Source organism: Rhea pennata, chromosome 9 (assembly GCF_028389875.1).
Source record: "Rhea pennata isolate bPtePen1 chromosome 9, bPtePen1.pri, whole genome shotgun sequence".
Classification (NCBI taxonomy): Eukaryota; Metazoa; Chordata; class Aves; order Rheiformes; family Rheidae; genus Rhea; species Rhea pennata.
The window spans coordinates 10,105,417-10,129,414 of record NC_084671.1 but is presented as its reverse complement, the minus strand read 5'-3'; the positions used below and the strand labels follow the sequence as shown (position 1 = coordinate 10,129,414).

General features: G+C 38.2%; 1 protein-coding gene across 8 annotated transcripts in view; it reads right to left on the bottom strand.

Moving 5' to 3' along the window:
* ATP11B (ATPase phospholipid transporting 11B (putative)) overlaps positions 1-16,119 on the bottom strand; it is a 71,485-nt gene extending 55,366 nt beyond the window's left edge. For all 8 annotated transcript variants that reach the window (XM_062582779.1, XM_062582777.1, XM_062582773.1 and 5 more), the window contains exons 1-3: positions 16,057-16,119; positions 1,137-1,253; positions 228-317 (exon numbers count right to left, since the gene is read on the bottom strand). In XM_062582779.1, coding sequence (XP_062438763.1) covers positions 228-317; positions 1,137-1,253; positions 16,057-16,083 — 234 coding nt within the window. In that variant the 5' untranslated portion in view covers positions 16,084-16,119. The remainder of the gene's footprint in view (positions 1-227; positions 318-1,136; positions 1,254-16,056) is intronic.
* Between the last annotated feature and the right edge of the window lie 7,879 nt (positions 16,120-23,998).

The following is a 23,998-nucleotide window of genomic DNA, read 5'->3' as shown; positions in this document are numbered from 1 at the left end:
AGATAAATCTAAGGACAGTATACTTCAAATTTGGATGTATTCTCTTTAAATTGTTATTTTACTTTCATAGAGAAGCTGGAAAGACAGTGTTTTTATAAGCAAAAAATATTAACAGAGAAGTTAAGACATTCCTAAAACAGAAAGTCAGTAGAAAAATTTACAGTATAAATCCCCATTTCCAGCTTAACTTCTAACACTATGCTGAGTATGAGTATTATCCAACTTACCTGAACCAAAAATATAATCAAAAAATAAAAGTTGGCTACTCTTCTGAATTGCTCAAATAAGTTTTTCGGAACAAAATTCCACACTGTATACTGAAGAAATAAAGAAAAAAAAAGAAAAAGAAAACAGCAGTTATTACATACGGAATAACTTTTCAGTGAAATTCAGTTTTCTTCCAGACTCTCTTAACCTAAAATCTTTTCATTTTTAATTTCTTTTCTTCTTCCCCCAAAACCCCATTTTGTCTTGTCCCATTCCCACACAGAACTGCTGCATCCAGACTTTCCCTAGAAGTGAAGTGCCAACTGCATCTAATTCATAGTCAAAGATTTAAATGTTCTCCTACCAACTGGGATAGGAGCAGCTAGAGTCATTTGGCTGCCTGCAGCCAGGGAAGTACAGAACAAATTAATTCTTGCAGTTGCAACCTTCTCTCCTACACTCCAATGACAAGATGCATCCCCACCATCATTTCAGTCCAAGGCCACACTAGGAGAGAATCTGCAATTACAGTTCCCTGCTATGGTTTACTTTATGCAGAATATCAACTTAGAAATGGCTATTTTGTAAGTCTTCACAGCCTTCAGTTCTCCTTTTAAATGGTATTGTGCATCACAGCCAGACATGGACAAATATATTGGTTTAAAACACATTATTCTTCAGAAATTCTGACTAATATGCTCAATCATTTTGTAATTAGTCAGCTTCCGAGGAAGGAGTGATAGGAAGAGAGCAAGAGACAAACAACCCAGAACAGGGATAGCCCATCTTTTTCTGAAAAAAACGCCAGAAGTTGTCTGACATCGAAAATTGTACATGTACCATTAGACATTACATAAACATGCATTTTCACTATACAACTTCTTTAGTAACGTATTGCGTACTTCTCATATGGTAAATTGATTTCCTACCTTGGATGATATGATTCTGTTGTCTGCAAATTTCTGGGGAACATAATGGCCATGCTGGGGGAAACGATTTGCTATGTAAATAGTTCGTGTATCACTTTGATGTGGCGGGTCAAAACCCTAAAACACAAAATAAAAAACAGATCATCAAAGAGTACTTTATTAATGCCAGTTTTATAAAATTCTGCTATCTTTGGGCTGAAGATATCCAAATATGAAGCAGAAGTTTTAGATTAGCAGCTTTTGAGTGTGAAACAACATTAACCTGTAAATTAAACTCTGTTGTGTCCAGATAATTTTCAAAAACTGAAATAAAAAATAAAGTTGATTTTGGGTTGTGTCTTCATTCTAAAATATAAAATAAAATATTCTTAAGTCTTCAAAAGGATAGAGATTATCACACAAACTTAAGGCCTTTGAAAGCTAAGAAAGCAGAAGAGTGCATGACTCCACTTAGGTCACATTTTTTTTTTCTTTTTGGTCTTAACTATGGAGCACATGGTTTAGGGAGTCACTGGAAAGATGGTGTCTGGGAACCCAGACTAGAAGACAAGTCTGCAAGAGCAGTGTATAATGAACCCAAAGTTTGTCACACGAATTTAAGCTGAAAGCTGCAGAGTGTGCACTCACAACATGGAATTCATACAAGACGAAAATTCAGCATTAAGTAAAAGCTATTTGCAAGCAGCAGAAGATGATATTTCTCTAAGCTTCCACATGGGAAGGTGTGCTTGCTTAGACAGTTCCTTTAAGTGGCTTCAAATCATGTCAAATAACCCATTTTCCCCTGAGACAGACAACAGGTCTGGTGCTCAGGGGAGAAGCAGTAAATATCTTAGCTTGATTTTTATAAGACTTTTGATGCTGTCTCACAACTGTCTGATAAAACAGCTAGCGAGATATGATTACATAAATTCTGACAAGATTGGTTAATAAAGTATGCTCAGGAATACTCATCAATAGTTTCTTGGTCAAAACAGAAGATCCAAGGGAGGGGGGTCTTACAGAAGCAAGCCCTCTCGCAGGTCTAATGTTCAGTATTTTCATCAGCTCCCTCTGTGAGGGAAAGGGGAATACACTAACTAAATTTGCAGATGATACCACACTGGGACTGGAAGAACATCAAACAACAAGAATAGAATTCAAATGATCTTGATTAACTAAATACACGTCGGACTGAAAGATATTATGGTTAGACAGGATTAACTGCATCTACAGAACTAGAACAAACGATGCATGTAGGAATTGTGCTGAAAAGAATGAAAGCACTATAGTAGACTACAAGTTGAATGTGAGTCAGTAATGTCACATCATTGAGAAAAGGCCTTCAGTACCAACAAAGCTGGAGGTGGAGTGGCTGCCAGAGTTCAAGCACTGTGAACCAACTGGACAGCATCCAGAGCAGTTGAGCATGAGTGACAAGAGATCCTGAAAACATGACATACAACACAAGGCTGACCAATTTAAAAGGGAAAGAGCAAACAGATTAGGGTCATTTACCCTAAAGGAGAGGAAGCTAGAGATATGCTAACAAACCTTCTAATACACAAAAACTGTTCCACTGAGAAAAGCAGTTATCTGAAGGGCAAGGGAGACTAGAACTAGACTTCAGCTGTCACTAGGGAGACTTAATTTGGCTACTGGAAAAGCAAATAAAAATTACTTTCTGGTGGAAAGGAATAATTAAAAACCAAAATAAGTCACACAGGGAGGTTGCCTTGTCTCTGTAACAGAAGGGTTTATATCTAGGTCATTCTAGTCCATCTTTATTTGGGTCTATCCTGGGGCTACATGACTCACTGACAGCTCTTTCCAACTCTAACATTCTAGCCTGGAGAAGCAGGTGATAACAAAAGACAAGCAAGCAAGACAGTAGAATAGTCATAATTCACATAATAAGCCGAGACAAAGATGAAAACCAGAAAGGTTTAAGAGGCAGAGCATAATGATACATTTCAGCAAGAGAATCATAGACTTAATCTTAAAACTGGATAAATATGATTTGTGCTAGGTATACAAAGTCTCTCTGCTCTTGGATGCCAAGTGAAACGACAACGGACAAAAGACGGCATTAACAACTCCACTGCTCGAAATGAGGAAACTAACTTTGCAGTTGCATTGCTCTGCTTGTGAAACCATGCTCAAACTTAGGCTTACTGTCAAATACAAACTGATACTTCATAGAACTCCAACAGATACTTCTGTATCAGTTAAACAGGCAGGGTGATGAATGGTGAACACAATGAAGGACACAAAAAAAAAATGGTTGGTACAAGCAGCCAAGACTTACTTTTTAATCCATGAAGTTGTCTAACATAGGGCATTAGGAATGTTCACATTTAGGATAGCGTCATTTTAATGGAAACGTATAATTAAAATATCCTCTCAAACACACAAGTTACTGTATTTGGCATCAACAACATAGAAATGTTCTGCTTCAGAAAGAAAGAAGAGAGGAACGAGAGGAATGGATATTTTTCAAAGAGATTTGAAGGAGAACAAACTTTTAGATGACAAACAGTGGAAGGCTGCTCTAGTCACATGCTCTGTTTAAAGATAAGAGTGGAGCAAGGAGGCAAAGGAGTAGATAGGAGAAAAGGTTGGAAAAAATATATAGGAAGCCAAGAACAAAAGAAAGGAGTTGTTCTCAGCTTTGGAAAAAAAAAAGGAATACAAGCATGAATTTAGGATGAAAATAACCACTGAGCACTGACTCAAAATTTAAGAGAACAGTATTTCTAGCAGAAGTACTTTGGATATCTGTCCCTAGTGGCAGATTATTTTTAGATCCGTATCAAATAAGCCACAATAAAAATGTGGCTTTTTTGTAGGTAAGAAAAATGTAATTAATTATTAAGACTAGGTAAACAGCTCTTTCCCACCTCAGAAAATATCTGGCACTCATGAAATGCCAGATACTTTTAGAGTAGAATTTTTTCAGCCTGGAGAGTGCGACTTGCTGAATTAAAACTAACAGCCAAAGCAAGGATAAAACAGGAAAACCCCAAAACGCAATTTGTACTATTCTGATGATGATAAATGCTAATCACTGTGTCACTCACAGAAAGTTATTAAAACAAACGAAAAACTTCAAAACAACCAGGGTGCTTAGGCATCTAGAATCACTGCATTAATATGCCCCTTTTAGGCCACTGTCAGATAACCTAAAGTTCAAGAGTTTTATGACAGGTTTATGACAAAGAGTAAAAACCACAACACAATAAAGCTTAACTACATGAGCATCTCTATCAGAGAATACTTCTGAGGAAGTAAATCGAACTGACTGAAAGTGAGGAATGTATTTGCCAAATCAGAATTTCAAGCCATAGAATTTACAGCTTCAGCATGCGGCTAAGCAAGCTTAGAACAACAGTCTACACACATTTAAATTTACTCTGTTTTCTTGAGATAGATGAGGAAGGAGATGCAAAAGCTGCTCAATCATTAGACATATGGAGATGGCAAAGTACAAGCAAGGTAGGCCAGGGACAAGAACCTCTTTAACCATCAGAGCTATGGCTGGAAAAGGACATATCCTTGACGACCTCAGTAACTTGACTGTAGTCAGAGCAGCAAGTAAGTGGCTGAGGTGGGAGCAGAACCCAGACTGCACAACACTTATTCCTGTGACTATGACAGATCGCCCCAAACCACACAACAACTCTCTCATTAGGTAATTATCTAGGGGGGCTACAATCAAGCAGATCTTCCAGCGAAGTATTAATCATACATCTCTTCAAGAATAACTCTATACAAAAGTTGAATTTAAAGGAATTTCACTTCTTGAACAGTTAACTCGCTTAACTTTTTCTGTAATTACGTGGCTAGTCACAGACCCTGCTTCTGCAACACAACCAACTTAGAGCCCAAATTTCTGTCCAGCAAAGGCATTTTGCACAGTACCTATATGCAAGTTATCAAAAAAAAAGATGCAGGAAACAATTTCCTAATTTCAGTTTTAAGAAGCTTCTTTCTTTCTAATGCCATTATCAAACTCAACTGCAAAATAAGCCTTGTCAAAGGATTTCTGATGCTAAATAGCATGAAAAGAGAATTCCTAAACGACGCTTTCAATCTCAGAAAAAGAGTCATAGCTCGCACTGATACCTTTCAATAAAAGTCAGTTTTCCTACAGTTATTCTAGTGAACTGTTATTTACCTACATGCATAGATCACTGACTTCATAACAAAACTACCATTTCCCCCCCTTAAAAAAAAAAAAAAAAAAGAGAGAGAGAACCATTCCCCAAAGCAATTAATTGCATAGTCATACCAATAGTTTAGTGGCATAATGTAAGGGGGTAGGGCGGAAGAAGAGTTTTACATCGTTACTGAGAAATCATCGTTAGCATGAATAAAAAAATTAGGTAACTGGAGAAAACATGCAGTGTAGCTAAAAGCGAAGCAGCATAACAAGAAAGATTTACGTAAAGGAAGAGACTGTTCTCCTGACACCTGCAAGTGTAAACAGATGAAAAAAGAGTATTTGTTCAGCCAATTTGTTGGTATGATATACAGTATCTACTGCTAAACTTTCAGACCCTTAAGATTAATATTAAAGATTTTAATTTTAGTTTTAATATTTAAAAAACTTAACTCTTGGGAGAGTGTATTAATGTTCTTCTGCAAACACTCTAGAGCACTGTTGAATGAGAACAAAAACCTGCAGACCTTTCAGCCAAGGCTGGCGATTGGAGATCAGCACAAAATGTATCAACTGCCATACATATCAAAACAAATCTGGAATAAATACAGCAATAATTACAGCTCATCTGACAAGCAATATTTGCTTACGATTTGCATACAACTACTTACATCTTACTACAACTATTTCAGAATCTCACAGTGTTTCTTGTTCATCATTCACACCTTTTACAGGAAAAAAAAAGCAAAACAATTGTTTGCTAGAAGAACTTACACTGCATAACCTGTTTTTAGTGAAAGGGGTATGAAAGAAGGAAGTCTCAAAGAGAACTTCCTCTTTTCAAAAACCACACCGAACACTACTAAGGAAAGTAATTGTTCCCCAGAAAGTCCTTTGGACACCACATGCCAGGCAATAAATAAATTAAAAAAAAAAAAAGAACAAAAGACAGGAAGCTTTTTCCCTAGGGAGGTGACTGACCCTGGCTGCAGAAACAGAACAACAGTATTTCATGGCAGATAGCCCAAAAACCTGTTATTACACTGCTTCGAAGTTACATTTTGATGAAAGATGTTTTGCAGAACTGTATTTAGGATTCGTTTTTTTTTTTTTTTTTTTTGATGTACAAGGAATCGCTTCCCCTTTGTCAGAAATGACTATTCACACATGATGCACATTTTCAGAAATCTGTAAATTTGTACTCAAAAATTATTTCAGTCATATAACTGGGCAGTAGTCAAACAAAATTTGTTCCGACAAAGGTTAGCATGAAGGAAGAGAGGGCCTTTCTTGCAGGAATTTTAAACACTGCATTAGTTACAGAAGTAGTAAAGCACCCTGAGGTTTATGAAGTGCCACGCAAACCATCCCTCCTCTTAAAAGATTACTGCTGTAAAGAAATAAAATAGTACTAAGAGTCTTGCACTTGCAACTTCCTTTTGCGGCTTACTTTGTCTACAGTTGTTTAGTATATCTGATAACAAATCACGTGGTAACCTCCTAAAATAACTATAGCCAAACTATATTATTTTGATTGAAATAAAAAGACTAGGAAACAAGGCCCAAGAAATCAAAGTAAGACTCTTTTCACAGAGTAAAAAAAGAACAAGGAAAAACAAACAAAAAAAACTCTCAAAACCACATAGTACTGCATTTGGAAAAGTCATGTTGATGCCTGGAACAAAGTTCTGGTAACACTCAGCTCAAGGTCTCCTACTTCACCTTATTTTGTCAAATGGTCAGTCAGCTGTTCACAGAATAACTTGGAGAAATATCTACTTGAAATTTAAAAAGATATCTACTCATTATTTATCTACAAAAATAATAATAAGCTAACCTGGTCTAATTCATGGGTAACATACTTCCCAGTTTCTCTGTGCAAGTGACTAATGTCAGAAATACTGGCCTTGTAGTATCAATAAAATCAGTCAAGAAAAGCAAGCCGAGAAGGCAAGTTTGTATTTCAAATATAGCTTTCTCAAGGACTGATACGACACAACCAGATTCCAGTACGAGCAGAGAGTTTAGGAATACAGTTTCATCTTAAATACATCTCAACTCAACTAAGCAACAGATTTTCTTATCTTCTCCTAGAATCCAAATCACAGTGTTTAAGGCATAATCCGTTTTAGACACCGTATGATTAAAAAAATTAATGCTTTACATCAGCTACTTTTTTCTGAGGTTCTTCAACAGAATTCCAAACTTTGCCTTTTTTCAATAGGATTATTAGAATTGTTATTTTGGTGCATTCAACCTATTTAATTAGCCAAACAACTACAATACATCCCTCACTTATTGCTTTCTATCAGGATGCTCCCTTTAATAATCAGAGACACAGATTACGAAAATGATCATTTTGAAGACCAGCAGATCCAGCTGCTTTTATTCAATTTCTTCAGTAGTGATTTTATTAGGAAAATCCACACACATCTTTACCATTTTGTCAAACTCTGGACCAAGCAAAAATTATAAAAAATTATTCAAGCAAAACAACCTCAATGAGTTGCATCTGCCACTAAAAAAAAAAAAAAAAAAAAAAAAAAAGGTACTTGTGGGGTAGCAAAGCATTTCTCAGTTCTCTCAGTAGCCTCAAACCACACATTCCGTGCTACCTGGATACAATAGCAAGCTAGAAAATTGGTTGTCCATACTGTAGCAGAGGGGAAAATGTGCTAGTAACAAGCAATGAATTAGAAAATCACTAAAGGAGAGGAAAAGCAGTGCAGAGAGTTCTGGTAAGAATCAAATGTACACTTGGTAAAGGACAGAAAAAAGACTTTACCATAAATGTGTCTTCAGCTCTAATACAGAAAGTAATTTAATGAACTTTCAGGTTCTAAGAAGCAATTCCTAATGTCAATGAATCTGTGAATGATTCCCAAATTACATTGCAAGGCCATTCAGGACTGTATAACTCTTTTTTTTGGGTGGGGGCGGGGGGTGGAAGAATATGGCAAATGAAACATTCAACACACAAATACTTTATACACCTGAAATAACTATAATCTCTTAAAAAAAAATACTAATTGCATCCTCTCCTCATAATGATTAGACTCATTTAAGTTACCTAGTGTTTAAAGTCAAAGGAAAAAAAGATCTCCTATAAAAGAAGGCAATTCAAATCTGTGACAGATTATAAACTTTTTTACTTAAAACTAGAATGCAGTTCCAATGTTGCAGACAGCTACTGCATAATATACAAAAATTACATCTGTCAAGTTTATGACAGGACAAATACAGAATCATACACCTCTTCATTTACTTGCATGTTATATGCGCTACTAACTGAACATAAAATGCTGTTTACCCACTTGTTTGAAGTTTCATTTTATACCACTATTTTATACAAGCATGATGGCTACTGTCATTTTGGAATACTTGTGACCTTCAGCCCATACAAAAACATGAAAACATTTTTTTAACTGACATTTTCAACATTTGGATTAATTCTAGTAGCCAATGTATGGTTAGGCCTATTAGCTCCTCACAAAAAAGTAATTTTTTCTTTCGTTCCAAACACTATTCCACAAAACTGTTCCTAAATAACAAATCTTACCTCCCCCCACCCACAAAATATGTGAAATGTGTGCCAAAAATCGATCAACTGTCAGAATAATAGTCAGTACAACAAATTTCACAGGAAGAGAATCAAGTTCATTGTTAGAACTATTACTTCCTTTTAACAGGCTTCGATAGTCTGCTCTGTAAAACTTAACATTACAGCTTTAAGACTACTCCATTCCTTCTACCACATACTGCTTTAATTTCGGTTTTAATTCAAACATGAATTGCAATCTAAATATCATTTTGATACACTGCTTTCAGACCTGTCCATAAACAGCTTTTATTTCTAAGGCTTGCCAAATCCTAAGCTTCCTCTGTATTATGTTATATTTTTTCCCAAATACATAAATAACTGCAAAAATTAGCAGACCCAGATTTAAAACTAGCACAAAACCATGCATAGGAGATAATAAAAGAGTAACAAAACTTAACAATATATCAAAATATAAATTTTGGTATATACTAGTTGAAGCCTATTTTTATAGGCTATAAATACTCAGGATGAAAACAAAACAAATTGCCTTTTGTCTACATCATTACCTTCCTTCAGTGGGATGAGAAAAGTCCCCTTTCCCATATCTATGTTTACAGTCAAAGTAAACAAGAAGAAAAAAAAATCTTCTTAAGTCACGGTACGTAGAAGGCCAAGAAACTGTAGGGTTCTTTTTTTTTTTTTTTTTTTTAATATAAATCATAGTATAACTGTAGGTCCTACTTTCTGTCTTTTTCACAGAAGTTGCTAAGTGTTTTTCAACAGGAAGTGGTAGAAAAGGGATCTGTATAAAATAACAAAGTCTAGCTTCAAATAATCCACCTATGTTTTGCTAAGCACTTTATCAGATCTATTTTGCTGCAGTTCTTATCTGACAGCTTATAAAGAGTTTTTGTGCAAACAATTAAAGGATATTTTAAAGGTATGTTGTAAATACCTTTTTCCTATGACAAAACGTAGCAGAACGTAACACAGTCATAACTACAGAGGACTCCACAACATGGTAGCAAAAAATCAGATGACAGATCGCTAGCAAGAGACAAGTCACAATGTTTTAAATGAAATTTAACACACGCTTGTATTCTTTCCTCAAAGCTTCTTTTTCCCTCTCTACATTAGAAAGCAAATGCAAATTTTAATGAATTCAGTCAGTCCATCCAAGATTAGAGAAAAAGGATACCAAGGATGTTTAATTATTAAATCCAGCACATATGTACCTGGCTTAGATTACAAGCTTCACGTTTTGATGCAAGTTCAGAGGTTATCTCTTAGCAACAAAGATTTGAGACATCGATCCTGACCTTTCCCTCCAACACCCATCAGATACCATACACTGACTAGGACGCATGGAAAAGCTATTACTCTCTGTCAACAAGATGATACTCTTTTTTCCTTGAGTCACAAAAACATAAATAGGCGGTAGCTATTAAGGGAGGTAGGACCACTTTAGTGCAAAAATACTGTACCATCAATCAAACGGTCATATTATTGTGTGTGACAAGTGAAGTTTGGCTCAACAAAAATTTGCTGCTTATAAAAGTCTAACAACTAGAAGAAAAATACAAGATGGAACAACATCCAGGTCAAATAACCGAATCTCACAGCAAGACAGCACTTCTGACAACCTAGATTTTCCTATTTTTTAAATCACATTCTAAAAAAATAAAATCTACTCAAATCAGCTATATTGCACACTGTTTTGTTAGGCAATTTTTAAATTTAAGAGTTTAATTTTCATGAGATCAGACTTTAAAGTTACACACAGGACATAGTGGATGTTTCTGTATGAGACAGTTGGCTGAAAATAGGGCCAGATACTGCATGCTTTGGAACAAACTGTACTGCATGTGTATGGGCCCTCAGCAGTTGCAGAATATAAAAACAAAGTAAGTATAAAAAAACCCCAAAACACTGGGAGGACAAGTTCAGTAGATCACAAATATCTCTAGCAAAAAAAACAGGGCCATATGCTCTCCTGTTTGAAGTTGCATCCCCCAATTCTGAATCTACCCTGATTTTAACACAAGGCAGTGCAACCTTTGAGCTGTTTGAATATACATCTCACCGTAATCCTTCAGTGACAATACACTAGCAATTAGTCGAATAGTCTGAACCAAAGGAACTCTTTAGTTAAGGCAAATAGGCATTTGCTTTCAATTTTTGCCAAAAAATTCTACAGACTTCCAACAAATGCCAAGTAAGAAAGGAGGAGGGAAAATTCTACTCTAGAAAAGCAACATGTGATTTTTAGAAGCTACTGTCCTCAACAATACCATAGTTCAAAGTACTTTTGGTATTAAAAAAAATTCAGGCAATTAATTTTTTAGAAAAAATCTATTCAATTCTTAAAAATGCTTATGTGAAAATAATACACAAATGTCAGTGTAAACAACGTGATCAAGCATTGTTCACCTTGTTCAGAATATGGATAACTGCAAGTTATTACAGAACTCCACCCGTTTCTCTCAGAACACCTTAACAGATCCTAAAATCTGGAAGGCAAAAAATCTCAAGCACAGAGGCCTCTAGTTCTAATCTGTTCAAGAACATTTCTCTTAATAGTAAAGAGTGTTTTCATTAGAACCTATCCAAATGATGAACAGAAACGCTCCCACAGATACTGTCCTTGAAGAAAATGGAACAGGCAAAAAAAATCTCCTGACTGTCTTCCGGTGCAGACTATTTAGCAGCTTTGGATTAGATGACCTCCTGAGGTCCCTTCCAACCTGAGGGGTTTCCTATGACCCATGGATCTTCCTGTGATAATAAGAGTCTAGTAACTAGTTTTTCTACTTAAAATAGACACCAATCCAAAGAGATTAATCTATATATTTTGTCTTTGACTTCTAGTTAAGTATCAGGGCTGCATTTGCCTGAATACCTTGTTTTGCACAGTGTAAAAGCTGTTGTCAATGCACAAGAGCATTCAGGTTCTCAAAATGTAGGAACAAGATACTCTGCCAAACACAGCGTAATTCTGCTACTCTTGGACTGTCATTTGCAAAAAGAGAGGTCATCCAGGAAGCTCTCAGGTTTTTCCCTGTGAAATGTCTTTTTTACATCACTGCATTGTTAGATAACAGATTGAGAGGCTCAAACTCTACACTACAGGAACTAGAAGGGAAACCAAGATGCCCTTCCCCCTTAGACAGGAGTAACAGAATTCAAAATTAGGTAGCTAAGATCATACATAAAAGGGTATTATCACAGTTACTGAAGAACTTGCTAGACGAAGTTTTCAGTACTTTCTGTTCATACCATCGCAATAACTTATAAATTCCATGTATCAGAACATTAACACAGTCCAAACACAGGCACAAATCTATTGAAGTTACACACAGAGTCATCAGTGGTTATAAATGCCACATTATACTCATGTTTTGTATTAGCACTGCATAAACCTGATCAACAGAATTACAATAGTACTTCGCGGTATATAGATCAGCCATTCAAAAACAATTACATGGAAAGTCTCATTCCTTAATGAGCTCTGTATTTGTAACTAAAAGGCTCAAATTGCAGGACAATATAATAGAAAATACTCTGGTGGAGAACATTTTTATGCAGGTCACTTTCACAAAACCAAAAGTTGTTAGCTGGCAGCAAAAAAATCTTTTTTGGACTTAACCTGGAGTACACTTTCAACTATTTTTTTCCCTCACAGTTAAGAACGCAAATCCTATAATGCACTTAACAGCAACAGCCACATTATATTTATGCCTTAAATCTGTTATAGGGAATCTTGTAACAGATCATGAATTCAGATAATTTACCCACAAAACTGTTTAGCTGCTCCACCAAATACAAGGCAAAGTTACATCATTAAACAACTTAACAGTCCGCTATATAAGGAGAACGTAACAGGTTACTGATAACTGCCGCATAATGAAAAAGCAAAATCAAACACATGCTCTCAGAAAAATTACACAAAAAGTTTCTATGTCATTACTGAGGTCAATGGCAATTTTAACTCTGCATACCTGAAGAACTACATTTCTTCATTTGATAGGCTGCAAATCATCACTGACAAAACTTGTTTTTTTTTTTTTTTTTTTTTTTTTTTTTTTTTTGCAGTCAAACATATCATATCTGGAAATGTAAATAAAACGTACTCTACTGTTTTTAAATATTAGTGATGCTTCCCACCAACTGTTGTTTACTTCATTTCTCCCCCCGCCCTTTTTTTTAAAGCAGAGTTGGCTGTGCCTGTGGTGTTATGCAACCCTCAACAGATCTACAGGCCTACTGTCTTGCTGAGATCTCAGGATAACAGTGCTAGAATTCAAGCCTCTTTTTTGCTTAAGGCTTGCCTCACAAATATATCAGGACACTTTACTCATTTTTTTAAGTGATTTATTTTCCCCATTCTATCCATGCTTTCTTTTTTCTTATTAGAATCTAGGTACTTCCAACTGTTAACTAGTTAAGTTGCACACTGTCAATGACTTACTTGCTATGTACAGTCAGTACAAGAGAGTAACAGACAAACAAAAACTGAAGATCTGGGGCTCTTTATTTTGGCACTGAGCCAACAAAGAGTACACGTCAACATACCAGAACAGACAGTGTTACAAGAGATTCCCATACAGGCGCTGAAGACTGAGTAATAGTCTTGCTATCACTCTTTCTACACAGCAAATCACTGAAAGGACAAGTGTTATTTACTTAGTTAGAAATTTGTTTTGGATTTGTAAGACAATAATAAAGATATATAAAGTCTTATATTCTCAGCGTGTCTTTTACAACTACTGAGAACACAAGTTCTCAAGCACATACCTGTTCAGAATAATCTCATTAATTAGCATATGAACCACTGGCCTTTTAAACAAACAAAAAGTGGCAAAACTTTGGTTAGTTTTATACAGACAATACTTAATAACTACTTAAAAGTGCCGTCAGCAAAGTGCCAGTCCCTCCCCCTTTCCTCTATACCTTGCTACTTTCCAACATTTTTTTGCACAGCAACATTTTTTCTTTTGTACTACTATCACATCCCACATAAATCAGACTCCCACATATACGCTTGGTTCCAATCCTTCCATCTGGAAGGGAGGATTTTTCCAGCTCTGATGCAGCATCTAACACAGGTAAAAATACACGCTCTAAAGGAATCTGAATCCATATATTCTTCCCTCTACTCCTTTCAGATATAAATCGAATACAGATTTTGCTACCCTTCAATTCAAACAGTCTCAGCATTTCTGAAACTCCATAGGCACTTACTGCAAAAGCAACCCAATTTATGACACTCCACTATTCTTCCTGGGCACAGATTATTTTCTCAGCATCTATTCCCAGCTGCTTAGCTCTTCTACATTCCTTTCTATAAGAAACTAAACATCACAGTCATATTAAGAAACAAACATACAGTTGAATGTAAATTAAAGCACTCATTACACACAAGGCTGAGGTGTCTGGGTGTACCTCAAAAGAAACTATGCAGTGCAGTATCTATCTTAGGCCATGTTTCAAGTTAATGAGCTAGAAAACAATAAACATGTTAAACTTGAATCAGTGAGGTTTTTCATAGAAATAAAAAACACAAAGTACCTATCCTTCCGATCTTTTTTTTTCTTAGTACCTTAACTTTTGTTCAAACATCTTGACTTATTATCATCCTTTGCTTCTACAATACTAATCCTTCCTTTTCAAAACTCATGAAAGTAACTGCTTAAAATTTACCCTTGCCCCTCAAACAATTTCCCTTAAAGGAGGAAAATCTCTTATGGCTAAAGTTTATTGCTCATCTTCTATTAGACTAAGTCTTTACTTTTTATCGATGGCAAACAGATCTCTGCAAAGCTCGTAAATATACTTACTGAAAGAAAAACAATCATGTTTGATACATAATTCCTAGTACTGATGCACCCATCCTAAGCTAAACTCTACAGAAGACAAGCGAATGCTGCTCTAAAAACAGCATTTACAAACCTTAAGCCATCTTCAGGGGAAAAAGCTCTACTATGTTACCCCAGTCTTTACCCTAGAAAACGTGTGTGACTGTAACAAACAGAAGAGTGCAGTCAGAAAAATTCATTTCCAGGTCAATAAACCTTAGTGTCACACTAGACTATTCAGCACCGTCAAGCTGGCACTGAGACCATCACTACAAGCCCTGTGCTTCAGACACAGCCTGTTCTTCAAACATCGATTAAAAAAAAGGGGGGGGGGGGTAATTACAAGACCATAAATTAGTTTTAAAATCTCAACCAACACACTTAAAACAAAGCTTAACTTTGCTTTGAACCATGGGAAAGGCAGTAGCAGAAGAAAAAACATAAGGAAAAAAAATCCCTTTTTGTAAAAAAGGGTGTAATAAGTTAAAGAAATCATTAATGAGAAAAGGTCTACAAATCAGAATATGAAAATCTCGGTAAGGTAACCTGTGACATAAGATAACGTCAATGAAAAAACCTGTGAGTGGAGTGTTTAGAAGTAATTTCTCTCATTGAGACCATGTACAGAAAATAACGTTGGCGGGGGGTGGGGGGGGAAAGCTGGCCAACATTTCAATCAAAACAGCCGAACTAAATGCATTTTCACTGCTACAGCATCACAGATACTGCAATCACTGCTGCCTTACTTCCTTTCCACAACATCATACAGCCAGCACATTACATACAAGGTTTCTCCCTTCAAACAAGCAGTAAGTGTAGCACTTTCCAAATGGTTCTCCCTCTGAAAAATATTTCAAATATGATATGGTTCCACTTCTAGTCAGAGTTGAAGTCTTAACCCAGCCAGCTGCACCTCCCCCAAAAGCCTCAAGTACAGGGAAATGAGACAGACACACATTAGGTGGAGAAAACTTGAAAGATTTCGCAAGGTAAAGGAGGAAGAGCGGACAGCAAACCCCACAGAAGAGCCAGTCCATGGAAAAAGGCACCGTCATTCCCCTGGGAAAACAAGTTTGGGGAGTCTTTTCCATGAGAGCTACAGGTAAGGAACTGCGCTTTCCTCAGCATCAACTTGGCTTCAAGGCAAAACAACAATAATGGAAAAATCCCTCTGAGAGTTGTCAGAAACAGAAACCAGCCACGAAGCAGGCAGCCCCCGGCGAGGCAGCGGCGTCCCCCGGGCACTGCGCCCGCCCGGCCCTCGGCGCCGCCGCACCCCGCCACCCGCAGCGACCCCGCGGCGGCGGGCCGGGCCTCCGCGCCGCTCCGCGCCGCTCCGCGCCGCCAGGAGGCGGGCGGCGGCGGCCCCGCGGAGCGACCTACCAGCTGCTGGCGGACCCAGCGCAACATGCCCGGCGGCGCGGGCCGCGGCCCCCGCGGCGCGGCCCCCGGGCGGCGCGGCGCGGTGCGGTGCGGCGCGGTGCCGCGCTCTCCGCTGCCTCAGGCGAGCCCCCCGCCGCGGCTCCCCGCCATGGCGCGGGGGCCCGACGCCGAGTTAGGTGCGGCGCAGCCCCCACGGCGCCCCGAGCCGCCGCGGCTGCCGGCGCCCCGCCGCCGCCGCCGCCGCCATCACACGGCCGCCCCGTCACCCCGCGGCGCTGCGGCTCTGCCCCCCCGGAAGTGACGTCTGGGGCGGGCGGGAAGCGGAGGGGAGGAGGTGGAGGGGGGAGAGGGATGAGGGGGCGGTGAGGTGGGAAAAGTAGGCGCCAGAGGCGGGCGGGGATGTGCAGAACGGAGAGTGAAGGCGTGGGAGCGGAGAGAGGGACGGGAGGAAGGAGAGGCAGGGAAAGGTGCAGGCGGTGGATGGAGAAGGAGGAGGCTGTGGGTGGAGGCAGGAGAGGCCTCAGCAGCCCAGGTAGCCGCAGGCCTTTCCCACCCTGGGGCTTGGCTGTGTGGGGAGGGGAGCTGGTCGTGGTTTTATCACTGCCCGAGGCTCCTCTTCTGGATTACAGGGGCCCGAGTGATTGAACCCAAGCACTCTTACAGGGATTTGTACGGGAATAGGCCATCTGGAATAGATCCCCCTTACCTGAGCCCCTGTCACGCAACATCCCTCATGTTTGTGGGCTTGTCACCACAGGATCTCTCAGACTGCAAATCTGTTTCCTAGTTCAATGAAGTGTAAAAGCTACTTAGCAACTGCAGTGCTTTATCTTTTTTTCTCCTTAAAAAACGCAAAACATGCACAACACGTTGCAGTGGCAGAATAAAGATTTTGAAAAGGATTTGTGCTTTTATGTAATGTTTTCCTGATGGTGATTGATTTAAACAAACGTAAAAAGCAAGTGCATGGTGTGTTGGTATCCCAAGGCAGTCTACATGTGCTGTGATTTTGGCAGGCTCTTCCACCCACTTCGAACAGTGGTAAACCACTGTTTGGTTAAAACTGGACGATGAAATGTGTTGCAGACAGGTGATCTCTCTGAAATCTGTTCTGAAAAAAGTTACTACTTGTGAAAACAAAATAGTGTTGAGCTTCAAACACTTATGTACACCAATACATGTCTGCAGCTTCTGGGCCTATCTGGCTAAGAATTAAAGGAGATTATTTTAAGCAGTAAAGACCTGGGTGTTTGTGTCACTGAAGTCAATGACAACTTTGACACAAGCTTAAAGAGAAGTCTTTTTGAGTTTGAAGCTCTGAATACAGTTCCTATTGCTCCCATTCGTTTTCAGGTAATTATGATATATAGCAACAAATCACAATTGTATTTGTCATAGAGCTAGGCTGGTTTTTAGTGTCCAACTGGAAATTTAGACATAATTTGGCATTTAAGGTAGATGACACTATCTGAACAACTGAATCTTGTGGTGACTGCTGATTTAAGTATAGGAATTTAATTAGACAAATACCCCTAAAGCAGTAAGAAAGAAGGCTATTTTTATCAGGCACTTATGAAAGTTAATGTTAGCAAACGTCTGTATGAAATGCTAGGCATTATTTTAAAACATTTAAATACATCAAAGCCGACCTTCAAACATCTTGTACTACCCTATTGATTTAATGCGAAGTCTAAAATAACAGAGTGATTTCATTGCTATGGCATGTTGCCTGGAGAGTGGCTTTAAGCCAGAAGCTTTACTGATCCGATCAGCATTCTTGTGCTCCTCCTTTCTGATAAGATGTAAAACAGGATCCTGACCACTGGACACTAAAATTCACATGCCATTTCTCTGGGGGTATAAGTGCATTAGTTGCTGTGGCCTTGCCAAATTCAAATATGAGTTGCACTTTCTACAAGCCTGTATTTCAGCTGCTTGCAATTTGTTACATAAATATACTTTGCACTTCCCATTTCCACATTCCTGTAGTGGTACTATTTCACCAGACAGAACTTGAAAGCAATTTACAAATGATCTGAACCTTGCAATTTTTTTTTTTGCTTTAAAAATTACATATTTGAATGGACAAAAGTATATTAATAGGATGCAGTTATTTTGCTATGTGCCACAGAAGTCTCTGAACACTTAAATTTTTTTCAAGATATAGCAAAAGTCCACCAGGATAATATCCTTGTGTAGCATTCTTTCTAGTGAAACTTTGCACCTTTTAGCTTGCACAAAAGCCTGCAACTTCAGACATTTAAGAAGTTTCATATCACTCTTGAGAGGTAAATAGTTCTCAGAAGAGAAAAACTGAAGCAGGTTTGTAACAAAAGTATCAAAAAATATTCCAAGAATAAATTAATCATGTTTAGATACCCGGTTTAGATATAGATCAGCAGGAGCCAGTGATACTCTGGCACTTACGAAATAAAATCTCAGCCCTCTTAAGACTGGAGATTCCTAAACCAGAGATCTCACTTTAAAATACCGTCTTGAAATTTAACCTGCAATGACACAGTTGGCCTGTCCAGAGAAAAAAAAGCAACTTCAGAAGAAGAAAGTCACCTTCTAAAATGAACTTCAGCTTTAATCCATTGACTAGGCTTTCTTAATCAAACTCCAAGCTTTCCCATTAAGCATCCTCGAAGACAATGTTTTTAGATGTTCTTTTACTAAGATAAGGACACAAATTTTGTCTGATACAAAAATGTGTATGCTAATGCAAAAGCATACGCTTAAATATCAGATCCTTCAAACTTTTACTATCTGTGCATGAGTAATTCTTACATAATCAATGGTACTGCTTTAGGTTTATAGAAGTAAACAGTAATCTCAGAATCCTTGCCTGAACACACAAGCATTAATTCGTTTTTTGTTCATTGAGGTTGCTGACCTTACTCCCTGGGCTTGTTCCTCTGTGAGACATTCATGAATTTCCAGTTTTCCTGAATGGTATTTTAAGGCCATTCTCCAGGGGAGCTGGTGAAGCACTGGACACGCTACATGGTCAAATCCAGTATGTCAGGTCACACAGAGATGAGACAGAAGCGTGGCACTGAGGCCTCAGGGTGAACCACCTACAGCGATCTTGCTTTTGAAAACACTGAACTGCTCCACAGCTGCACCCTCTCCCCTGCCATGTCACTGGGGCACCAACGTTACCCCAGGATGCTGCTGCAGAGCTGCTGAAGCATGTGCTGGCGAACAGGGACCGCTGCACTCTGGAGCACTCTCACGCGTGGCACAGAGGGAGCCCAGGTCTTGCACTGCAGCTAGAGCTGGACATCTGTGTCCTGTACATCCAAACAAAAAAAAAAAAAATGTAAAGTCTAAGAGGAGTGGAGCAGGATGTAGGTTTGTGTAGTAAAGAACAAGTAGTAGCTCCCTGCAGTTCACTGCTTCCCCAGTGGAAAAATTCCTCTTGTTCATTATTTTGCTTTTAATTATTTTGTCATTTCTTTAAATGAGTGTTTTAATCCATACATTATTTACTTTGGTAAATATGGGGCTAATTAAAAATGTACACCAATGGTAAAAATGCTCATTTTGTTTCTAATCCATAGAGAAAAAGATCTGCCTGAGAGATACGGGTTTTTTTTTTTTCAAGGCAGATTTATTCCACAGGCGTTCAATTACTGGCTGGAGCACCAATTACATAGATAATCAAGCGGCTGATTTTCAGTCACAAGGCCCTTCATCTAAGCACATATGCAGATTATAGCCTAGAGCAACCAATCATCTTCAGGGAAAAAGTAAAAGGCCCTTAGAAAGTGAACAGAGTGATTTAAAGGAAAACTTTGTGCATAATTTGTTACTCTATTTTTATGCCTTACCAGAAATAAGATTAGATTAAATTACAGGATGCACATCCTAAAGAGTGACATTTCCTAGACTGTTACTAGATTTAGATAATAGTGCATTATTGTAGTATTTCTTCTTGTTATCCATTCTCTCAATTACCATAAACTGGATCCTAACTTAAAACCTCGCCTTTCTATTACTGTAGTTTTCTTTTCGCTTGAAAGTTTTGTTTACAAAGTAAAGCTTCAACTTCTATCCCATATGTTAAGCATATGCTCTTCTCTGCTTAATTTGATATGACTAGCACTAAGGAAAATCGAAGAAATGAATGTATTGTGAGCAAACATAAGGAGACTAGGCAATTACAGAATTATCTTGTCTGGGACAATAAGAGAGAACTTCATTAATAGCAAAAACATGCTTCACGCTAACTAGTCTGCCAATTGTGACCACTAAGGCATCAGCTGTTCTTCAGAAACCAGGCTAAACAAGATGCTCTTCCCTATTGGCAAACCCCTGCATGTATGGAGCTTGCTAGAAGACTAGGGTCTTATCTGTTGTACTGCAACAAATTCGTATGAAATGCATGAAAACCAATTTCAATTCAAATTAGTGATGTGGAGAGGAGGCTTTGTGCTCTAGTAACCCTGCCACTAGTGCCATTTCATGGCAAGGCTCAGTGGAACTGCGAATCCCTGGTGAGGGGCTCCATGCAGCATACAGAAGGTCAAACACATCAAGTCCACTACATGAGCACAGAGGTCTGTACATTGCACCACTACAGGAAAAGACTCTCTACACTTCTGTGCTGGTCTCTTGATCATGTAGAACATTCCTGGCCTGCTCTCTTACTTCAAAACAGAGTAATATCCACAGTTGGGACATTCTCTGGGTAGTGGGAGATGGAATTTCAAACACCTTCATGTGGAAGTTGAGCCTGTCTCCTCTATCTTGGAGGAATGTGCAAACTGCTGAATTTGATAGAGTATTTTGAGTGCACCTTCTGTTTCAGGCCTTACCAGTCACGTAAGTGGGAAAAAGCCTTGTTTCTAAGTCTCAATGGGATTTAGGTATGTATGCTTGTCATAACTATGATTCTATATCACATTTTTTGTTTCCAAGGCTGAGATCTTCTAGTATCTGAGCTAGCTCATTTAAAGCTAGCTTAGATGTCCCTATCCTATACTAAAACTGCGATGTGGATATTCCTCAAGATATTCCATGTGCTGTTGTTGGCTATGTCTTAGCCAGCTTGAATACTGAAGAGCTAACTTGGGTCTCTATGATTACTAGACCTCCAGCAGCAATGAGTTGTTTTTACACAGGCTCCTGTTCAAGGCAGCTCACTTCTCTCAGCCCAGCCAAGGATAAAGGCAAAACAATCTGGGAGTGCCTTCATTCAGTGTTCTCTACTAGTTCCCCAACTTTTCAGCAAGCACAGCAATACTAAGCAAGAGGATATTCCCCAGAACAAGTGAGTTTGCCCTGTCTCAAGTACAGAAGGGGTTAAACTGCTGGACAGTGATCTTAACTCTGCACCTGCTTTATAAAGGTGCCTTAAAAAATCGGAGTTACTCCCTTGCTCAGAAATGCCCATTGCAAAGCATGGGCTCCAGTATATCTGGGGTTAATGTCTCAGCAGCCAAGGTACAAAAATGAATGACAGCTTAGAGATGTAAAGAAAATTTGAACGCCTCATCTAAAACTGTTCCAGCTACCTTGGGCTGTAAAGGACAGAACAAAACAAAACAAAAAAAACCTTTGCCAGTGTTGGCTATCAATATAAATATCAACTAGTGGAGAAGGTCTATCAGATCAAGACATGATCACTAGCTTGTGCTTACTCAGCATCAGAATCTGTTCATCAGCATGGCTGTAAAAACATTTTTTTTTCTAACAGCGCTGCGTTTTTTACAGCAAAAGGAGCATTTCACTAGCCCTTGTCAAATAGAAATAAGCTGGTAAAAATACTTCCTTGCACTACAATGTTTATAGTAAAGTTTTGGGCATTTTAGAAGTTGTAAGTGAATTGCCTCACCAGCTGCAATTTCCTATGCTACCAATCTGGAATAGCAACCACCGCAAGCCATTTCTGTTTTTCTTTTTTTTGGCTCATGATTCTGGGGTCAACATAGTTTAGTGTGGTTAATATGACATGCTGCTCTTGGGGAGTGAGACTTTACAGGCCTTGAGGATGGAGTGACATAATTAAAAAAATGATTTTTAGCACAGGTTTTATTTCACATAACAAGCCAGTTTTAAATATGTGTAGTCTAATGACAGATCACAGTATTACTAATATTACAAGACCTCTGCATTTCATTTGTGGCTGAGCTCCCAGAAAGTCCTGCAGGCCCAAAGCATCAAAAACCTGGCTATAATTTAGAAGTCAAACTTCACAACCATTCATAACTATGAATAAAATCACAGGAATTGCTTATTATGTCTTAAACTCAAGTTTGATAAATCTGCAACCAGATACTCAAAATCTGAAGTTACTTTTTGAAACCCATTTGTGGTATACTAGTCCAGAAATAGAGAACAATAATGTATCTGCCATGGAGGGGGGGTTGTGATCTCTGCAGAAAATAGCTATGAACATGACAGCTGCTTTTACAGCAGCTATATGAAATAAAGAAACATATGGCTGCTACATCTGAAATTCCTACAATGCTTTGTATCTTCAAAGTGCAGCAAAATATTGTCTGAATAACATAATTAAAGCATTTTACAGCTGATTCCTAATTAATTTTGGAGATGTAAAACATGATGCTGACACGTGATTTTTTTTTTCTGTATGCGATTACTGAGTACTCATTTTACTGAGTACTGTAATCAAATTTAGAACAAACGTTATATAAGTGCATAAGCAATCCTAATCCTAATCCTTTTTCTGCCATCTCACTTTCTCCATCTAGGCCTGCTCCAGCTGCAAATCCACAAATCTCACATATTTGGTGATTTCCCTAGATATTTTTATTTTCCTTTCCTATCCTCTTTTTTTTCAGAAAACATAAATTTTTAGGTGGTAATGGCTCTAATGTGCTGAGAGGTCCATTTCTGAACTGCACATAGTATTTGGTCTTCTTCCTTACGGTACTGTGTGTTGACTGCAGCACAGGTACTTTGATGCCACTGCTATATTGGTACTGGATTGTATAACATGTTAAGGCCCACCTCACTGAAGTACCTATCAGCACAGATCTAGAGGTCCTTAAACATTTATGACTCTGTGGTTAGCTGACTAGCAATTGTTTTCACTGTATTATTAATGCCAGTGGAATTTTGATGCCTACAATGCATAATTTGAAATAGCCAGAAGATACCTAAGGTAGCTATAAATGAGCTAGCTGGTAATAAAAGCTGCTCTAGCTTTGGAGCACTGAATTCTCTGTGGGCAACCTGACACTGTTTCTGATTTTACCTAGGATTTGTGCCATTGGACTAATGAGAGATGATTTTACTGGCTCACTGAAGATGGCCAGGAGGGACAGGGTCCTGTACAGGTTTAGATGTTAGTCTCAAGAAAAATGAGGGAGAGATTGCTAGTAAGTGCATGTGTGTTTTTGATACATTTCCAGGAAATGTTTTGGAATTTACCAGCTTCATAAAATTCTCCTAAAACTTTATAAAATAATCCACACATGTCAATTAACTCATCTTACAGCAATTATTTTTCCTATTTTTTTTAATGGAAAAGTCTCTTATTGAGCTGTATCTGCCTTTTACTTGGAGGATTTATAAGGGTGCAAAATAGCAAAAGAAGCATTAGAGTTGAGTGGTTCATAGCATATTAATTTATCCATTCCATTTCATTTCTTTGTCTACAAATTACTTATAATTTTATGTAATTAATTCATTACACGAACCTAATTTCTAAAATACATGTGAAATTTTCCCACTGAAATAAATAGCAAGGTTTTCATTGACTTGAGTGGGAATAGTGTGAGGCCACTGGAGATTCATCCCTACTCTATAAATAGTACCAAAAACTATTCTTTGGAAATACTGAAAGAAGGAGTTATTTTACATTTGACATATTATTACTTGTGCTTGCTAAAGCATATATCATTCATAAGCAGAGAATGCACACATTTATAAATTGGTGTGAGTGGGAGTCCTGCAAATATTCTCCAAC